The sequence below is a fragment of the Apteryx rowi genome, unplaced genomic scaffold (assembly GCF_003343035.1).
Source record: "Apteryx rowi isolate R43461 unplaced genomic scaffold, aptRow1 scaffold_423, whole genome shotgun sequence".
Lineage (NCBI taxonomy): Eukaryota > Metazoa > Chordata > Aves > Apterygiformes > Apterygidae > Apteryx > Apteryx rowi.
In genome coordinates, this window is record NW_020450676.1 from 386,208 (window position 1) to 406,079 (window position 19,872).

Here is a 19,872-nt window from a genome sequence, read left to right on the forward strand (position 1 = left end):
CCTTCCCTGTACGTATGCTTATGAGGCAAGTATTTCCTATGTGTCATTTTCTTACAAAGTATTTCCACGATCCACTTTACAAAGAAACATGCAGGCAAAGAGAACCTGTTTATGCGCAAGCTGCATTATCAGAACAGCACATCTGACATAATGACTCAAAGTGAGATCATTGTGCCAACTCCAAACTACCAAAGACTTGTATTTTCAGGGAGTAAGACAAAAAAGTATCCTCATTTATGAGAGGGTCCTGACTATGTCATGTCAAAATGCCACCATCACAGTTCCCAGAGAGCAGAATAACTTTCTTGCCTGGTTACACTGGTTACTTTGGGAATTTTCTGGATTGCAGTCACAGAGCTGACATCCTTTTCCACTAGCCATGTCCCAGTAGCCAGAAGCGCACTGGTCACAGGTAATGCCCACCACGTTAGGCAGGCATGGGCAGGCTCCCGTGGCTGGGTCACAGATGCAGGCTTCATTCCCAGCTGGGCACATGGCAGGGCTAACACCTGCAAGATTGCATATACATCCTGGAAAAAGAAGGACAATTACTATAGCAGATGATCATATAGATAGCCAATGGACAATCAGAATGGTATATAAAGTGCATGCTATAGCTTTACTTCTAGTAAGCTTGAAAAAGTTTTCAATCTCATATAGTCTGTGTACCTTTCTATGGTAGCTTACATATGGCTTTGAACAAACTTACTGTGAGCTTTTAATACTTTTAATACAGGCACAAAAAATGAAGGCCTAGTGAATTTTGAATATTATTAGAATGAAATGTTAAATATGCTGAATAAGGAGGAGCTGATTTACAGCAGGCACTGTAGAGCATGGGAAATGGCAGTTAATGGTAAGCCAACTGAGATAAGAAGTCTGCCTTGAGAGGAGACAAAGCTCTTGCTAAACTATTTCTAACTGACATCATCCAAGAATGAACAATGAATGGGCCTGAACTGTGTTTTGGAGACCTGCAGAACAAAGGAGCTTCTTGAAACTACTTAGATTTTTCTGACCTGTAGAAATTAGACCCTCAGTCAGCTTCATTTGTGAAAATAGTCTTTGAAACTGAGAAACCTTGTGAAGAAACTTATGCCTTGAATTTTCTTACACTCCCTTCTGTTAGAAATGCTGAGTTATTGACAGTGTCCTCATGTAGTCTGTTAAATTGCCTGAACAGTCTCTTTCTAGCCATTGGTAAGTCTGGTAAGTCTGGAGCTCAGCAAGGGATCATCTGGTTAACTGAGCATTGCTTAGCTAGCATCAACCAGCAATATGGATAAACAATTATCTTTGATTCCTTTAATTTTGATTCCTCCCTGAAAGGGCTGAATGCACATTTGTTTTTCTAACACAGAATACTGATTTCATTTCACAGATGAATGTTTCCTAGGAGAGTTATTCAGTATAAGATTTAGCGAGACTTGGATGACAGTGATGGAATTTAATAGATGCTATATTAACAGTTATTTGTATCACTGGATAGAAATGTATTCATCACTCTCAGATGCATATTTGCTCCATTGGTCTCCTTTAGTTGTACTGGCTCTAAAGGCTAACTTCTCCCTATAGCATAATTTCTTTAAAACTTTTCTTAGTGGTAATACGCAGCTGCAATGCTGTTGCTTGCTTACTTCGGCAATTCTGATCGACGGCAGAGCCAAAATACCCTGGTTTGCAGAACTGGCAGTTTGCTCCATGTGTGTTGTGTAAACACTTGATGCATTCTCCAGTGACCCTGTTACATGATTCTGGGTCTGTCAAATCAATGTTATTATTGCAGGAACACGGCACACAGTCAACTCCAGGGCTTCTTGGATTTTTGTAGAACCCACTAGGACACTCATCACACTGATTGCCTGTCAGAAAGGAAGGTAAAAACATTTGCTGGCTGATGGGAATTCAAGTGAAACATAATTTTTAGCAATACTGTTCGAGGATTCAGACTGTCTGTTCAAATGTACATTTCCAACAGAAAATATCAACCTGTTTGACACTGTTGCGCTTTAATCCTACAGTCAGTTAAAATTCTCTCTCACATGCTGCAAGCTGATGAAAACACAATCTCCTCTTTTATACCAAGGAAGTCCATTCAATGGCAGTAAATAGACACCCTGTCAAATAACACCTTTGAACATCTTTTTCCAGTGAAGTCCTTCCAAAAGCCGTAGTAATGGTTGGGCTGTTCTGCAAGATTTTCTCTGTGGCCTTCAGGCCTGCAATGTCATGGGAAGGCGGGGGATGCCCCACCGGATGATCCTCCATGAGGTCAGATGAGTTCTGGGGTCTTCACTGGCTCTCAGATGCTCTGTTCTAGCTCACTGGCACTACCACTACCTCTGCAGCTACCCCAATGCCCTCCCTGGTCAGGGGTGCTCCCTCTATGCATCTTGGAAACCTTTCTGAGGCAGACTGGTGTCACTGGGACCTCGTCCATTGGCTCATCCTCAGCTAAGGACTCTCAGCTCCTTTGCCTCAGATTCCAGGTACCAGAACCTTTCCCGGTGTCTGAGGAAGTGAGCCTGGTACCACAGAGGTGACTCAGAGCCTCACTGGGAGCGATCAGGAGGAAGAAAGTCCAGAACTGCGGACAGTGGTAGTTTCTGAGGACTGAAGTCCCCTGGGTAAGTAACAACAAGGATAATTTTGGCCCTATAGCAATTACTCAAGCAAAACCCCTCTTGACTTAAAAAAGAACCTGGCCTAAGGAAAGATGATAGCATTGGTTCAGATTTAGTTGTGCTTTTCATTAAGGTTTCCTTCCATCACTGGAGGCCTTTCCAATGGCCGGGGGAAGAGAAATTATCTTTCAGTTTTGCCTTCAAGCTAAGTCAATGGGATCTTAAGAAATAGTGCTGCATCAGTTTGCAACAAAAATACGCGCATCTGAGATAGCTGAGACTGGCATCCCCGCTTCTGAAGTGATCACTGGGACAAAGAATCAATCACTTTGGGCATAACATCAAAGCAAGATTCTTCTGTATGATGAGAGACTTTCTCTGATTAGGAAAACATATCAGATACTTTTGGTGCCTTAATCTTTTTAGTTTGGGCTTTTGGCACTTGTTTTTCAAAGAAAATGAGCAAGTGAAATTCTCCCCCCTCTCACCGCCAGGTTAATGCAGTGCCACGGGAAAGGACTAGGTTTCCAGCGAATGCCACTGGGACAGTTCAAAAGATGCAGAACAACTTCATGCCTCCTAATCATCTCCCTCTAAGCATCCCAGACTGAGCAACCAATACTGGAGCCCATTTTTGCAAAGCTGGGCACACACAATAGTTTCATCTAGGAATAAACAACACTTCAGATTAATTAATGGCTTCAATATATCCACATAGGTGAATCCATTGGTCAAATACTAATTGCAGAATTCACACTTTTTCTCAGACAGAATTCTCCCACTCTATTTCAGTATATTTAGGCATTAACTTTTCTTATCTATTTTATTACCATTATCTCACTCAGCATTTCTGAGCAGAGGATGGTAACTTTTCTGCCTTGCATTAATGTTTATATAATGAAAATCAAGCTTTATTTTGCTTTGTACCTGAATATCCCTTGAGACAATTACAGACTAATTGTGCAGTCTGGGAGTCTTGGTAACAGGAATGTGCAAAATACCTACTGCTGGTAGGTGCCTCTGGGCACATGCATGGGTGGCAGGGTTCTCTTTTGAGAGGATTTCCATAATAGCCATCCATGCACCTGTCAAAACAGGTAACACAAAGCAACATGAATCGACAAATGCGCCTTTCAGTCCTGCAGGTGAATCAATTTGTATATATTTATAATTAATTTAACAGTCCAGGTCATTGTAATGTTATCCCCACTAATTGGTACAGGAATATCCAGCTTCGAAGATGTTCAAAAATGTAGCATCAGAGCTGCATTCCCAAAATCTAGCAAAAAGATAAAAAATCTTACATTTTCTTTCCAAGAAATATTACTGAAGACTTTCACCTACTTTGGAACAAATTTAATCTAAGTGGTAATATATATATCACACATCACACATGCTCTGTGTACATAGCTAAAAGCTGCATTGTAAAAATTGTGCATATTCATCTATCACATATATTCATTTATCACTCAATATACACACAAAGAGTGGTTGAAATGACATTAGAAAGTCCTGGCATGAGTAAAAAAGTCCTAGCATGCAAACTCTTCATTCACTGCACTCAGAGAATACTGCCTATTGCAAATGCTGCATATATATTGAAATCAGCCACACTCTGTCCGATACATTTTGCGAAACCAAAGCAGCGGCTGTTGATACGTGGTGGCCGCTGCGCTTTACCAAGGCAGTTGGGCAGTCGGCAGCCAGCTTGCTGGTGAACATGGAATTGGGCTCAGAGGTTGATGGCAAAGGGGCAGCTGCACTCACTCCCTGCCATCCTGCCCAGTCCTGGTCCCTCCCTGCGGCCCCACGGCAGGACAACGGGATGGCTTCTGAAGCAGGTCCCGTCAGTCTTTAATCTGTTTTACTGTGGCAAATGGGAACACAATTCTGTACATTTATACAACCCTGGCTAAAAAACGTGGCTACTCAATGATCTTTGCCTTGGGGCCTGGAGCTTCTGTGGAGGCACAGGGCAACAAGTGTTTTGCTTTTCCATTTTTAATCTATTTACCACATGCAAGCAATATAGCTACGGGCTATATTGTCCAAAACTGTTGCAAGAAAAGCTCAATAGGTTTCATGGGGAAATTCTCTTAATAGTGAATGACAAGGTACAAACCAGCCAAACTAAATTAACCAGCTAATGAATTTTATTTTGATGTCCACATTGAACTTTGATGCTGCTGCCAGGATGTAGAATAAAAGAGGAACACTGTTTCTAATGGAGCTGGAAACATGTGGGAAAAGTCATTTGCTGGTCACATGGAAATGATACAAACCAGCAAAGAGGGCATATTTATTTAAGCTCCTCGGAGATAATTACAGGTATTAAAATGAATATTTGGCACTAGTTCAGCCTCTTGGCAATTTGAAAGCTGGCAGGAGTCAGTCCATCTCATACACGGTGCTTCACACGTGTCTCCAAGCACATGGCACTTTGACACCTTGCACAAATCGCAACAGGAGCCTGGTGCAATATTGTGCACACACTATGCCCCAAATCCTCCCGAACAGTTAAGATGGCCCAGCACCTCACCAGTTGCATTTGCTGAACAAATATGCACCTGCCATTCAGTAGTGAGGCCCAGTTTAACCCTAGTTTTATGCATGTGTTTCCAGTTAAGGTCATTAATTCATTCATGGGGACTTACGTGGGCCCTGATGGCTGAAACTGGGCTGGCCCCTAGCAAAATACATGTTTTAAAGAGCCACCACTGTTGGGGCGAGCTTTGCAGCAAATGCCCATCACCTACCTTTCACAGCGGCTTCCAGCTGTAAACCCTCCACAGTTCAGGCATGCTCCAGTCACTGGGTCACAAAGCTCTGCGTAGCCATTACACGAGCAAGGGCGGCAGTTGGGAAATCCAAAGTACCCAGCCAGACAGCGGCTGCAGCGTTGACCAACAACCTCTCGGCGGCAAGAGCACTGCCCTGTCACCTGGTCACACAGCGTGCTCACCGAGCCTCGGGGGTGGCATTCGCACGCTGGAAAACACCAAAGGCAAAGCTGCATCCTGAACGTATTTCCACCATGCCGGTCATCACTGACACCTCTAGAATACAGTGTTGCTCCACCCAGAGATGCCCCGGGGATGGGTAAATTTGTTAATTTTGTGGAAACATTCTGTACATTGCTTTGCACAAAATGATGGATTCAAAGTCCTGAAAGCTTTGGTGTGCTTGAAGAGCCAGGTACTGAAAGCTTTGCAATTGAACACTTTGAAAATCAGTATTTAATCATTATATTAAATGGAATAGTTTGCAAATCTGAGGAGAGGGCGACAAATCATGTGAGAAGAAGTTTTGTGCTAAGACCTCTGGAACTGTGTGCTTCCAGCCAGGAAGGACTAGGCACTGACCCTTCTACTTTCATTTCTGCACCCCCTGCAAAACTCAGGAAGTGCAAAGCCACATAGAAGTGACTAGGACAGAAGTCAGCCTTGGTCCTAAAAGCTCAAATGAAGTTAGCTGGAGGGATGGGCAGAGCCTCCCCTGTTTTGTAGGGGTCACTGCCGAGTACTCACAGTAGCAGCCGTGGAACCCAAAGCCATAGCTCCCTGCCGAGCATGTGTCACAGCAGCGACCCACGACATTAGCTTTGCACTGGCACTGGCCTCCGAGTTTACTGCAGCTGGTATTCAGCGACCCTTGGGGATTGCACTTGCATGCTGTCAACAGGAAAGAAAATCAGAACAGGTTTATTTAAAAACAAAACGAAGCAAATGAGTGTGACTGTTCTCATACACTTGAGGTTTTACACTTAAAAATGGGAAGGAAAGAGCTTGACTACCTTATATCATGAGTTCACTAACCACTGACAGCCATAGCTTGGATTATTTGATATTTTTGTATAAATGATGATGGTGTATCAGGCACCAGCACAAGTCTTGATGATGGAGGTGTCACATTCAGGCCTCGGCCTATACTGGGGAGGACAGGAAAGGGCGTATCAAAATGTAGATCCAAATAGAAATATCCTGAAGTCCAGTAGTGTTTGATATATGTCTGCATCTAGCAGCAGTGTTGGACATAATCTGCATGCAATACTTAGCCTGCACCTGTGTATGAAGACTGATGCTTCTGGACACCTTGGACTATCTTGGCAAGTGAAGCTGGTCTGAAAACTCACAGAGGATCTTTGTGCAGGATGCTCAGAGGCCGCTCCAGTTACTGGTGCTCTGCCAAGGCTACCGGCTGTCTGGAACTCTCTGGGACTGCACCTTGTGTTCATGTCCACCTCTCTCTAGGACATCTCAAACAGAACTGGGAGTGCCACTTTGGATATTCTCTGGCACACAAGCCACTGCTATCACCAGCCATGCAGGTAGTGCTGAGATCATGTGACTCGAGGTTTGGTTACTGAGTCACAGAGCTGCCTCCCACCTTGCAGTGGGGCTCAGGGTACTGACTCCCTGAAGACACCAAGTGCACTGCTGCCTCCAGAAACCAGAATCCCAAGATCTCTCCTAATTAGGGTCTCTAAAACAAAACTTTATTTTATTTCACAGGATGCCAACTCTAGAAAGACAAAGTGCAAGTGTTTCATAGTGAGAATCACATCACTATGGGGATGAAGCTAATGGGGAGTCAGCACAGACCTAACGTAAATGAGGGGGACTCTGTGGCTGCATAGTCATGACCATATCACATGATGTGTGAGTGAGCATCTATTCTAAAAATAGCCAAAACCAAGCAGAAGCTATCAAGTCCATTGGAGGCAAAGCTCCTGCAAGAAGCTGACCGTCAAAGTTGCCCAGAAAGGTACCTCCTGTTAGTGGAAGTACAAAGAAGCTCCACAGCTACAGGTCCAACATAGGAGAAGTCCACTTAGTTGCTGAGCCACAAGCTGCCTTTCCACTAGTGGGTCCAGGAGATTGCCCAAGGCTTCAAACCCCACCTGTCTCTGCCCACTTCCTAGGAAACTGGTGAGGTTTTCTTGGTGAATCTCTTCAAGCAAATAAGCTTGTGTACCATCCATGCCCTTGCATCCAGCTGCATCTGTGGCTGAGGGCTTAAAAACTCCTATGCCACTTTTGGGCAACCAGACAAGTACCAGCCAGTGCTAATGGAAGAGCTAACACGTATGCACTACTGCTTTGGCCATCTGGTGAAGCTGCATCTGGTTGCAACATTCTTTGAAAAACACACAAGCACTGCCATGGTTCCTGTCTCTGTGCTCCACAAAGTCTATCACGTGTGATGTACCAAAGGACATATACCACAGAAAGCTGTTTGCACATTTGGCGTTCAACAGGACATATTCTGCATGTTCCTACACACCATGTGCTGATAAGCTTCACCTACCTACACCGCCACAGGCTGAGAGCTCACCAGTCAAAATATCCTACATACCCAAGGTAAAATCAGTAATCATCCAAAATAACTATCTGGTCAGGTTGCTCCTTACCAACTGCTCCATTATGAATACGAGCTGACAAGCTTGCTATGAGCCTTGCACATGCTTCGGGCAGGATGTGAGGTCCAACTTCTGATGCAATTTCAATACAGTGATACTTCTGGTACTCATCTAAATCTTTTTTACTGCATAAGTTCTTCACAGAGCTGATTCTGGGAATAAGTCCAAGCTTTGGCATTAAGAAAGAAAAGAAAATATTTATGCTTAGATATGCTGAAGACTAGAATTTCCCACATTCTGTTACTGTGCTTCTCATTGCAAGGACAGAGGCCTTGAGCACCACATTTTTAAATCTGTCACTGTGCTGTTCAGTCATCTAAATTCACATTTATTTGAAAGTTCTAGACATTTCCTGAGTTCTTCAGATAAAAGAGACTGTATATAAAAAAAATCCAGTTATAATAAGACCTCAAATGCATGCACAGAACTGGTTTTACTGCTAAGAGGTGCCATATTTATGACTCTGAAAGCAGTATCTGGCCAAAATTTGTACTTGTATTACCGAGATAGAGAAAAATCAGCTGAAGACTTTATGTCCAAGTATAGCCAGCCCTTGTCAAGTTCACTTCTACAGAGATAATTAGAGGAATGAATTTTAAAATATTTTTCAAAGGTCTCAGGAGAAGAACCCAAAGCTAATACCCAGTTCATGAGTTCTTGGAAACTTGGGAAAATTTTGAATCTGATTCCAGGGAAAGTGCAGATCTGATTTTATTTTCCAATGTCAGGGCCCATCTCTAAACATAGCCATCATTTTTAATTAGAATCAGACAAATTACATAGATTTTCAAAAAATGCAGATGCATGAAGAACTGCATGAATGCATATCCCGAACCGCAGCATCTTGTCAGCATATGTGGAGTGTGCTCATAATAAATAAGCAACAAATAGAGGTATGTCTTCTAACTGACTATTAACATATGCAACAACTATGACTTGATGAGCTATTGTATTATTGCTCCATAAAAATTAAAACATAAAATTCCTTCTTTCCATATAAAAACATGTAAACCCAGTACAAACAGAGGTAAGCAGAAGCTCACTTCTCTGAATTTCTGATAAAACATATTTTTAAATGATTTTTAAATATTTTGAATGTCTGTGTAAAAAAAAAAAATCAAACTGGTATAAATACAGCTTAAAGGGAATTGTGACAGAATTACTCACTGAGTCGATCAAGATGAACGCTTTAACCTTTGGGTCAGAGGCAGACAGCTGAGAAAAATAAACATCCACAGAATATTGTGTTCCTGGCTCTAAACAGACTGGCTTTTGCAGAAGTGCAATTCTGTTTGGTGGAAATAAAACACAGTTAAGGCCAGGAGTCAGGGGTCTCTCAGCAGAGCAGCATGACATAAGTTTATGGGGTGTCATGAGCTGTCCCTCCTCTGCCGAAGAGCAGCAAGGCCTCTCTCTGCCCACGTCCTGAAGCTGGCCACCGCTGCCCCTGAGCAAGCCCTGCTGCAGGGCCCCCTCTGCTTCCCAAACATGTCCCAGCTTGCAGGCTCCTGCGTCACTGCGTCACTTTGGGAAAGCTACACAACTTCTGCCTGTCTGATTGCACACGGTGAGGTTAAACTGAGAATGGCAGGTTTTATTCCACCAAGCAAAGGAGTCTGCAGCTCACTATTCATACTAGTCCTTTCCTGCTGCTGTTTGATCAAGACTTCAGTAAGTCCTCTCAGCTCCTTTCTGTTCTTTCCATAGGTGCAATCTGAAAATCTGGTTTTGAAAATAGGCTAGGACGGTGTCTTTAAAACAATATTCCCTTTCTATACTGAAATAGCTTTAATTGGCTTTCTGTCAAAGCAACAACCAACCCCAGCAGAATCTAAAGCTGCTCTCCTTGCTTTGACAAACCTTTGCCAGACTGAGGACTGAAGCATCAGATTCTTAGTTTAATCCTTAGGTCTACATGGTATTGTGGTGTGACAGCAAGAGGAAAGGCCATGTGTGTGTTTCTAACATTCTAATACTCCCCCACATCTATTGCTCTGCAGTGCTTCAATAAAAGATTTGAACACAGAAAATTACACATATAAGAACTGGAATAGCCAGACCTTTTCATAGCTGGGAGAGCCAATGCATGTGACTCCTGTGAAATGGCCTTGTTTTTGCAGTGTTGACTTGACAAAATACCAGTGGGTTGAATGGCAACACTTGCTAGCCAGTCTTCCCAGGACTGTAAACAAATGAAAAAAATTATGATCATTTTTCACACCTGAAAAGCTTTCTCCTTGCCATGGTTACTGAAAGCCAACTGAGTGACAGCACACTGCAGTGAGAAAATAGATTTCCTCTTTGTTCTTTACAAGATTAAAAAAAAATATGTTATTTGTGAGAAATGCATTGTATTTGCCATGGCTAATGCAATTGGATTAATGGAAATGGACCTCAGCTGGTGCAAATGGAAACAGTTCTGTTAAAGTCAGTGGAGATCTTTCCATTCTTAGCACAGTGGTGTTCCAGAGAGATCATTCATTATGTACCTCCACTCGCATCTAATAAAGAATAACAAGCATAAAAGACTTTGTAACAGGAGTCTTTAAACTTCAACTGTTTTGTCTAATTCATATATAGAAAAATCTACATCAAACCAGCCTACTGCAAAATTATTCAATGCCTATTTTCACATTTTAAGTCAATGGAAATTTTGTTTGCCTCAGAATGACAGGAAAATAGCAGAATACAGTAGGCAGAATGAGTATCTCAAATGGTGTGATTATCCTAGGGAGCTGAGATGGGAAAGAACATGGCATATACAAATATTAGTAAAGATAAAACACTTGTATGTGTTTTTGAACATATGGGTCCAGTCTTGGATTTAACTAGATCTGTATTAATAGATTTTCCTAGATGTGTCTTCATCATTGAGAAATTTTGTCCAGGCAGAAAATAAGATTTTGTCTATTTTCCTACAATGTTCATACACCTCACAGTCCAGCTGGAGCAATTGGGAAGCTGGATGTCTGCAAAGTCCTGGACAAACATCCACAGTGTATGCACAGATTGCACATGCACTCCTGCATGTGCAAATATTCCTGCTTAGGAAATCCCAGCTAGAAATATGGGATACTCATCTAAAAGGAGCTGTATTTTGCATGTTTTGTGAACAAAAATCCGATCCAAGCAGAGGTAACAGATCAGAAACTCCAGAAGATGAATTCTTGGCTGATGGCTAGAAAATATTTGTCATTGTGTTTTTTTAAGAGTGGAAAGAGTTAAGGGGATTGGCAGAGGGCATGTTATTTCTCCTTTGGTAAGGATGAAAAGGCAAACAATTTTAACTTTAAACACAAGGAGTGAGAGGAGTTGCCATGTCATATTACTGGCAAAATAGACCCTGCATCACAAGTACCTCAGGCTCATAACGGATGATGACATCAAAGTCCATAGCAAAGGGGATGTTGTTGATGGTAAATCTCAGTCCGGCTCCCCCGGGAACCCGGGCGAAGCCAGGTCCCGTCCACGTGACAGGCCTGCCCGGGCTAGGCTGCCTGAAAACAACCGCCACAGCGGAGTTTGGTCCAAACTGTATTGTACCCTGCAAAAACATATTGACATTTTCACCAATAAACACAGTCAAGTTAGGAAAATACAAATTCAGAAAAATGAAAGGAAGAATTTTTGCCATGTAATTTACTTATTTCAGCCATTAGTCAGCCTAATTTTCTAAACGTACTCTAGATTTACACTCTAAGAACTCTCAACTGTAGGAAGATTAGTGTCACTTACAGAGAAAAACTTTTCATAGCTTTGCAACGACAGCAGTGAGAGCAACTAGACTAACCCATCAATCTTTGCATATTTGGCATCTCCAAGCATCCACACTGCAAACCTTAAATGGATTAAATTCGATTTTGTACATGGTTGGACTTTTCATTATAAGCACTTGTATCTGTGCAATACGGTTTCCCCTCAGAAATACTGGAAATGTATTCAGATGTATTTTAAAATAGTGATAGTTCTATTTAGAAAATGCATGTGCATGTGCCTACACATGTACAGATATATACATTTTCTAAGTAGAAGTAACATCATTTAAAAAAGAGTTTAAAAGACCTTTCTCTTTTAGAATTAAGCATGGGCATATTTTTCAGTACAATTTACATTTCATAAATATCAATACTTACAATGACAAAGCTGACAACATTTAAGTATAGTAGGTACTAGGTAAGCATCTAAGTACAGCTTTGATGTTGAAAATGTCTTTCACACACACAAAAAAGTTTTGTTTTCATGGGGGCTCTTCCCTTCTAAACAATTAATTGAACCTGACTCTACAAACTGTGCTAGGCATAGCAAAATAAGCCTGCCTCTATGAATTATAAAATGTCCAGCCCGATTGTGTACCAAAAATTTATTTCATTTGTATCAGGATTGTAATGTCTAAAACTGTGAATTTCGTATGCTCAGACACTGCTAATACATTTCCTTGCCCAATCTTCTGTTGCAAAATTATATTTTAGCATTTGGTGTAATCTTTTGTTTAAATAACTTAAAACACCAATTTACCTGTTCCAGTCCTGCTTTTCTTACACTTCGTTTCTTGCTCCTGTTTAAAACAATCTTTCCATTTTCTATTGTGAACTCATACCCTTGCTTTTGGAAATAGATGTCACACTTTGGAAGAGCTGTTGGTTTAACCTAAAAAACAAAAGTAATAGGGGAGGGGACAGCACTGTCTGAACTATTTTGAAGGCTAAGCAGCTAAGTAAAAGTCCACATTCGAAAAACAAGCTCTATTTTCTGCTGGTGAAACTCTAAAATAGGGCCCAGCAACTGCTGGAAACTTTTTTCACTCTGTTACAATTAACTTGTACTTCCTCTCGTAAGCTATGTTCCAGACATCTGTTTTCCATTTCATTACTGGACTGTAGGACGATTACTGGTTGTGATTATAGCTAAATATTTTCGGATGTGACCTGCAAATAAACATTTTTTTTATTATTCCTTCTCTATAGCTTCTGGACAACACATCAGGGAAGAAATATTAGTAAAAATGTAGGCAGCAGAAGGGACACATTCCAGCAAGGTCAGACTTGCACTCTGGATGGAGAACAGCTACATTAATTTTGTGAATAATAAGAATAGTAAGAATAAGTGCTCTAAAAACATTATGAATGGATGTCAAATTCTTGAGAAAATTGGGCTATAATCAGTGCCATGATACAAAGCAGCAAGAATGGAGTCCAATGGATCAGAGAGGAATTTAGTTCTTCCCCCTGTTGGAATTTCCCAGAAATATTAAATTTGTGATAGCTCTTCCTGGAGCTCTTGGTAACTCAAATACATCTTCTAATTTAATTAATTAAATTAATTGCTCTAATTTATACTACACCAGCCCCCACCTGAGGAGCAGCAGGGACAGTTTCGCACATGGTCACACCATGCTGCAGTGACTGTTCCCTGGTGACCGCCACAGTTCAGGTGCAGTCAAGTCCATGGAAACAAGGATGAATTGATGAGGGCTGCGGGATTTGCTTTGTACCTTCCTGCTAAAGAGCAGCTCTGGCTGCTCCCCTGCGATGGCTGCTCTCCTCAGCTTTGGCTCCCCTGCAACCACCGTATGAATCTCCTCTCACTTCAACACCTAAACAGCACACAACATACCAAAGGTGCAGACCCAGAAAGGGGCTTTGCATACTCAGCTTCATAAATGTAGTAATCCAGGGGTAAAAAGAAGAAGCCTGAGGCTGGTTCATTACACTGGCGGCTCACGATGTTGGGAAGACACGTGCACTGACCATCCTTTGGTGAGCACCTAGGGTAAGAGTTGGTAAAGGAAGGATATGACAGCGTAAAACACCTGGGTCCTCCGAGCACAAAAGGAGCTAAATTCCACCTTTGTTTCAGCTTTGTTTTGTTTCTTTCATCATCAGACTGGATCTGTTACAAAACTTTTTCCTACCACTGACCACCTGTTTCCTCTCTCTGATGCTGAATTTATTCAATGCTACTTTTTCATTACTTAAAAGAGATATGACAGGCTCTTTCTGTTTCTGTCCATTCCATAACCTGAAGCACAGATTCCTTTGTTTCTTGAGCACCTATCACTATCTATTATTATATCTGTTTCTGTATCTATAACCGTATCTATGACTATTCTTAAGACTCTATCACCTATCATTTTTAGAGACAGAACATTAGGTCAGAAGGACTTTTGATTTGATGCAATATAGTAGTGTTCATATACTTAGACTCTTATTTAACACATCAGATAATGGCTAGCTATGATTTAGCACACACTGAGCATATTAAGGAATTGTCCTATGGGATCGGATTATATGATCCTATATCTGAAATCTAACAATCAATGATCTAAATCCTGGAGGAGCACAACTGAAACAAAGCTTTTCTCTAAAATGATACCTTTTGCATAGGAGCCCAGTACCTCTGAAAAAAATAAGGTATTTCTAGCTTTTAAAGAGGATGTTGGAAGCTAAGTCAAAATGTCACCCCTAACTTACTGCTAATTTCTACTAATATTAGAGCTTCTCATTCTCTCAAACTAGACGGTTTGTATTTTTTATTAAACTAATCTTGACTCCATGTGTTTCAAAGTGGACTTCAAAAGAAAAAAGGTAAATCTCCTTTAAAATCACAAATAAATTTCCAGGATCCCAACATGACTTTATAGTGTTTGTATGTGACAAAATTATGTCTTCAGTTTATTCTCCCATTTGTACTAAGACTGTATGAAACTAATTAGAAAGTCTAGCCAGAGAGTTTATAAAACCAAAACCAAGAAAAAAACTTCAAGGACAACATTAACTTACAAGTTATTCTGGGATCCCCCAATGTCACAGTCACATGGAGAGCAGCCATACAAGCTCTTGCCAAGGCCCCAGTATCCTAACTGGGATATAAAGAAAGCAAAGGATTTTTTACAGAAAATATTTAAGTATGTAAAACACAACATGATTTACTTCCCTGGATGAACAGTCTTCTGGAACTATGATGCAAGTAAAGTTAAGTATGTGTGTGTTATTAAGGCTCAAGTCCTAAAAGACAAAACTGCTGTATAAGCCATACCACACTGTCCACAGAGCTCTGCGGAGCATCAGCAAAGTCCATCTCCTATGTCTAGCCCCTTCCTCTGCCTACAAAATCTGTACAAATAGAGCAATTTTCTGCACTTTTTGTTTGCTTCTTCTGCTATTTAAAGCTGTTTTAATTCTGTAGATAGATACAATAAGCTCTGAATCCTTCACTCTCAGAGTCCTTCACATCTGTGGACTGTTCCCAGGCTGCCTATCTGTGCTTGGCCAGGTGACACTGTGAGATTGTTTCTGTTACCTGATTGCACAAGTGCTCAGACACTGCAAGAAGGGCCAGATTTTTACCCATTTGTCCAACCAAGTTGCACTGGGAACAGCAAAGATGGTTTGAGCATGTGATTTTGTATTTCCTTCCCTTTCCATGAGTGCTGCTCCTAGCGCAATTTGATTGCACAAATGTTTGCAAACAGTAAAAACAGTAAAAACAAATATGTTAGGGCAAAATGCAAGTGTACAGCCATAAAATTGTTTTGAATTTTGACTAAATCTAATTTTCTGGCAAGATGTTCCTTCAATGTTGCCTTCATAATGAAAGAAAAAATACTACAAAATGCTAGTTATCTGCAAATATTTCGAGAAAAGCTAAATCCACATCTATTCCTGTCCTTCCCCGCAGGCTGACTCCCATGGTAGCAGTAGCTCATATCCCAAAACACCAGGGTGTCCTTCTTTTCACAGTCATCTTTCCTTCCCAGGTATAGTCTGTTGAGGACAGGCTTTGAGTGGAGAATCTAAAGACACTGACAGGGACAGCTGAGGCTCTTGCTGGTTTCATCACCTGAAAGCCCAATCCTATTCCATGAACACAGAGTAAAGCCAATGCAGGCCCAAGCAAGGGCCAAAACCCCCAAGCTGCACCTGCTACAGTGGAGAGACTTCCTGAGTGAAAACAAACTGTTTTCATAATCCATCTAATTCTAAATGCATAAGAAATGACGTAGCATACACAGAACATATGCCATTCTCTCTTTTGATGAAATACCATCGCAGAGCCCACAAGGAGGCAGGAGATGGGAGCGGAATCTTCTAAAACCACATGAATCAAGATCCAATACAATGTAACATGAAAAACTGTCTGAACACATACGACACATTTCTCACAGCGTCGCCCAGCGGCATACTGCTGACAGAGGCACTCTCCAGTCGCAGGATCACAGCTGGAGAAAGGCAAACTGCCAGAGGGATCACAGTTGCAGGCTGCAAGGAAAGAAATGTGCAGTTACTTCTGTGGGCGCTGCTGAGAGCAGCAGAGCTGGCATTTGCTTCAGATGTGGCATCAGAGTGACAGGCAGTCTCCATCATTCGGGTAAATAATCTGCAGATCAACATCCCCTGACACCCTGCAGCAACCTGATTGTTTTGGGGGGATGGACCTTTTCCTTGGTGGGGAACCTCTCTGGGGGGAACAGGGAATGACTGGCAGAAGTCCAGTGCAGTGATTTTCTGTGCATTCCTGCGTGCTGATCCTCAGATTTTGCTCACAAGTTCAGAATGTCCCTGAGTAGGAGAAGGAGGCATTGTTCAGTGAATCTCATTCAGAGAAATGCCTGGCTGCAAGCTCTCAAGACAAGCAGTCAGCAGCTTTCTCATTCCCCTGTCACTTCAGTGCTATGTATGAAGAGCCCCAAAACACTGGCCCCAAAATTTAGAAACCAAGCAGAGGGGGCAAAATATATCATGGTCTTGTTAGGCAGAAGGAGTATTCATACTGAAGAAGATTTGTTTCAGGCCAGGTGGATTTCTCTTCATTTTATGTGAGTTATTTTTTGAGCATGGAACCTAAAATGAGTGGAATATGTGGATTTGGATGGTATTTCCATTTTCCTCTTCCTAAGAAATACATTTGCTTCCTGATGAATGGCTTCTAAATGTATTTAAAAGAACAGTTTGGACCATGACTTCCCAGAATGAGCCATACATATTTTCTGTAGACACTAGTCTTAGTTACTGTGAACCCTAAGGAATGGCAAGCAGAACATTACAGCCCTGGCACTATCACCCAGAGTGGGAAGAAAGGTATTAGGAAATGCTTATATCAAGTTAGCCTGCACCTGCCCTGCATAGTTTGTGACACCTTTGTTGAGAAGTAAGCACTGAGAAGTGAAATCTGGCTAAATGAGCTGGCCTCAATCTCCCCATCATGGCAGCTAGACCGCTTCTGAGGCCAGGGCTGGACCATCTCAACACTGCACTGTGCTGTGTAGAGTCCGGATATCCTCAGAGTGATTCCTGGGATCCTTTCCACGGCTCTTAAATCATCCTTATGCTGATTTTGATTATAAAATAACATTCATGTGTTTTAATCTCCCTTTTCAATGAAATTGCCTATTTAATGATCCTTCTATTAATAACATTCTTATCTTTTATAATATACCATGTGTTCTGCAAATTATTTTGTATCTTTTCAGTCCTGATAACCTTTGCCTTCCTCAGGAATTTAATGTCCCTGACATTAAATTACAGTAGGCAACTGGGTATTTTGGAAAGCAGGTAGTATCTATGTGTTAGTATGTGTTTCTAGGGGTTCTACTACCTCAATAGCTTAAAAATGCTTTGGAAAGAAGAATAAAAGAGGTGGTTTACATACACTGGCAGCCTAGAGGGTCATTGCCACTCAGGCCATAGTAGTTTGGCCTGCACTTGTCACAGCGGACTCCCTCGACGTTGTCCTTGCAAGGGCATCGACCAGCAATAGTTCCCAGAACAGGGTCTGTGCGGCTCTCACACAGGCCGTTGTGCAGCGTGCCTTCTGGGTCACAGTCACAGGCTACACAGGCAGTCAAGGAGACATAAAAAAAGTATATTTAGATAGAAGCTTGAAAAAGCTATAAGGTTGCAGAGGGATACCACACATGAGCCACCTCCACAGAGCTAGTCTGAGTTGTCCATGGCTGAATTATTTCCCAGAAACATTGGATTGAACAGGAGACACTAGTTTTATGAAGCATCCCGTTTTTCCCTAAGGTACTAACCATTTCTCACAGCAGAGCTAATATCTACCACACCTCTCCCCTTGGTAGTCTTCCCCTCTGCTCCTTAAGGGCTTTTTGCTCAAAATGGCCAATCAATTATTACAACTAAATTATACTCAGAGCATTTTTCCCATGCTATGCTAATACTAAATTTTGCTCATCTTTCAGAAGAAGGGCTTGCATGCCTGAAAATTTATTTTTCCCATATATGGCACTAGCTCTAGCAAAAGATACTACTTGTCCCATCATTTATCACCTCTTTTATAATCCATGACTATCACAGAAGCAAAAACACTATTGCTATGCATATTTATATTGATGTTGTTTAAGAAAGATGACATTCCTGCTGGATTTCAAAGCTCAGTTGAGCAATGAGTTGAAAGTACACAGCTCCTTTTATAATGCTTGTTTAAGGATGCTGTTATGCAATTATTTTATAAGGTAGTCGGGATGTAATAGGTTTGTTAACATTTTTACAACTATATTAACATTTAAGTGTAGCAATGTAATGGGGCTCAGAGGGTAGCAAAGAGAACTGGAGCTGCCCCGTTCTGAGCCATTCTTAAAGACACTAAAAAAGGGAAGCTTACGGAGGCACACGTGAGGGTCTGAGATGACTTTGAGTGGATCCTGGTAAAAGAAAAGTTTGCACTGATCACAGTGTTGCCCCATGGTATTGTCTTGACAGTCTTCACAAACACCACCGCTGTCACCACCATTGGCCTGGTACACTGCCATGTCAAAGTGGCATCTGTCAGAATGGTCGTTGCATTTACACTCTGAAACAAAAAACACACAGTGAGATATTTTGCACTGTACTTCTTATTGTGATCTTGCCACTGTTGCTGTCTACCATTAATATGGGGCTACTTGTTACTAGTATGATATTTAGCGCCCCAGGGATGCCAGCAAGATTATTGCCTCCTAGACCAAGTGCTTTACAGCCGTGGGATCACCAAGATTTTCCAGCAAACTCAGTGTCCAGATTCTGCAATGATGCTTGCATTTGCATTCAGCAAATTTAGTAACTTTGGTGCTGTCAACAAGTTTTATTTATCCCTGGAAAAGGTGATGGAGCAGCTCATCCTGGAAGCCATCTCCAAGCATGTGGAGGAAAAGAAGGTGATCAGGAGTAGTCAGCATGGCTTCACCAAGGGGAAATCATGCCTAACCAATCTGATAGCCTTCTATGATGGAATGACTGGCTGGGTAGATGAGGGGAGAGCAGTGGATGTTGTCTACCTAGACTTCAGCAAGGCTTTTGACACTGTCTCCCATAGCATCCTCATAGACAAGCTCAGGAAGTGTGGGTTAGATGAGTGGACAGTGAGGTGGATTGAGAACTGGCTGAATGGCAGAGCTCAGAGAGTTGTGATCAGTGGCACAGAGTCTAGTTGGAGGCCTGTAGCTAGCGGTGTCCCCCAGGGGTCAGTACTGGGTCCAGTCTTGTTCAACTTCTTCATCAATGACCTGGATGAAGGGACAGAGTGCACCCTCAGCAAGGTTGCTGACGATACAGAACTGGGAGGAGTGGCTGATACGCCAGAGGGCTGTGCTGCCATTCAAAGAGACTTGGACAGGCTGGAGAGGTGGTCAGAGAGGAACCTCATGAAGTTCAACAAAGGCAAGTGCAGGGTCCTGCACCTGGGGAAGAATAACCCCATGCACCAGTACAGGTTGGGGGTTGACCCGCTGGAAAGCAGCTCTGCAGAGAAGGACCTGGGAGTGCTGGTGGACACCAAGTTAAGCATGAGGCAGCAATGTGCCCTTGTGGCCAAGAAGGCCAATGGTATCCT

At 42.0% G+C, this 19,872-nt stretch overlaps 1 protein-coding gene across 1 annotated transcript in view; it reads right to left on the reverse strand.

Moving 5' to 3' along the window:
• LAMB4 (laminin subunit beta 4) overlaps nucleotides 1-19,872 on the reverse strand; it is a 51,552-nt gene that overhangs the window by 16,451 nt on the left and 15,229 nt on the right. The window contains exons 9-23 of the mRNA XM_026076045.1: nucleotides 18,667-18,855; nucleotides 17,692-17,871; nucleotides 16,192-16,301; nucleotides 14,823-14,902; nucleotides 13,657-13,807; nucleotides 12,559-12,690; nucleotides 11,402-11,587; nucleotides 10,104-10,225; nucleotides 9,211-9,331; nucleotides 8,035-8,212; nucleotides 6,152-6,295; nucleotides 5,381-5,612; nucleotides 3,552-3,709; nucleotides 1,638-1,862; nucleotides 310-530 (exon numbers count right to left, since the gene is read on the reverse strand). Of these exons, the coding sequence (XP_025931830.1) occupies nucleotides 310-530; nucleotides 1,638-1,862; nucleotides 3,552-3,709; nucleotides 5,381-5,612; nucleotides 6,152-6,295; nucleotides 8,035-8,212; nucleotides 9,211-9,331; nucleotides 10,104-10,225; nucleotides 11,402-11,587; nucleotides 12,559-12,690; nucleotides 13,657-13,807; nucleotides 14,823-14,902; nucleotides 16,192-16,301; nucleotides 17,692-17,871; nucleotides 18,667-18,855 (2,429 nt within the window). The remainder of the gene's footprint in view (nucleotides 1-309; nucleotides 531-1,637; nucleotides 1,863-3,551; nucleotides 3,710-5,380; nucleotides 5,613-6,151; nucleotides 6,296-8,034; nucleotides 8,213-9,210; nucleotides 9,332-10,103; nucleotides 10,226-11,401; nucleotides 11,588-12,558; nucleotides 12,691-13,656; nucleotides 13,808-14,822; nucleotides 14,903-16,191; nucleotides 16,302-17,691; nucleotides 17,872-18,666; nucleotides 18,856-19,872) is intronic.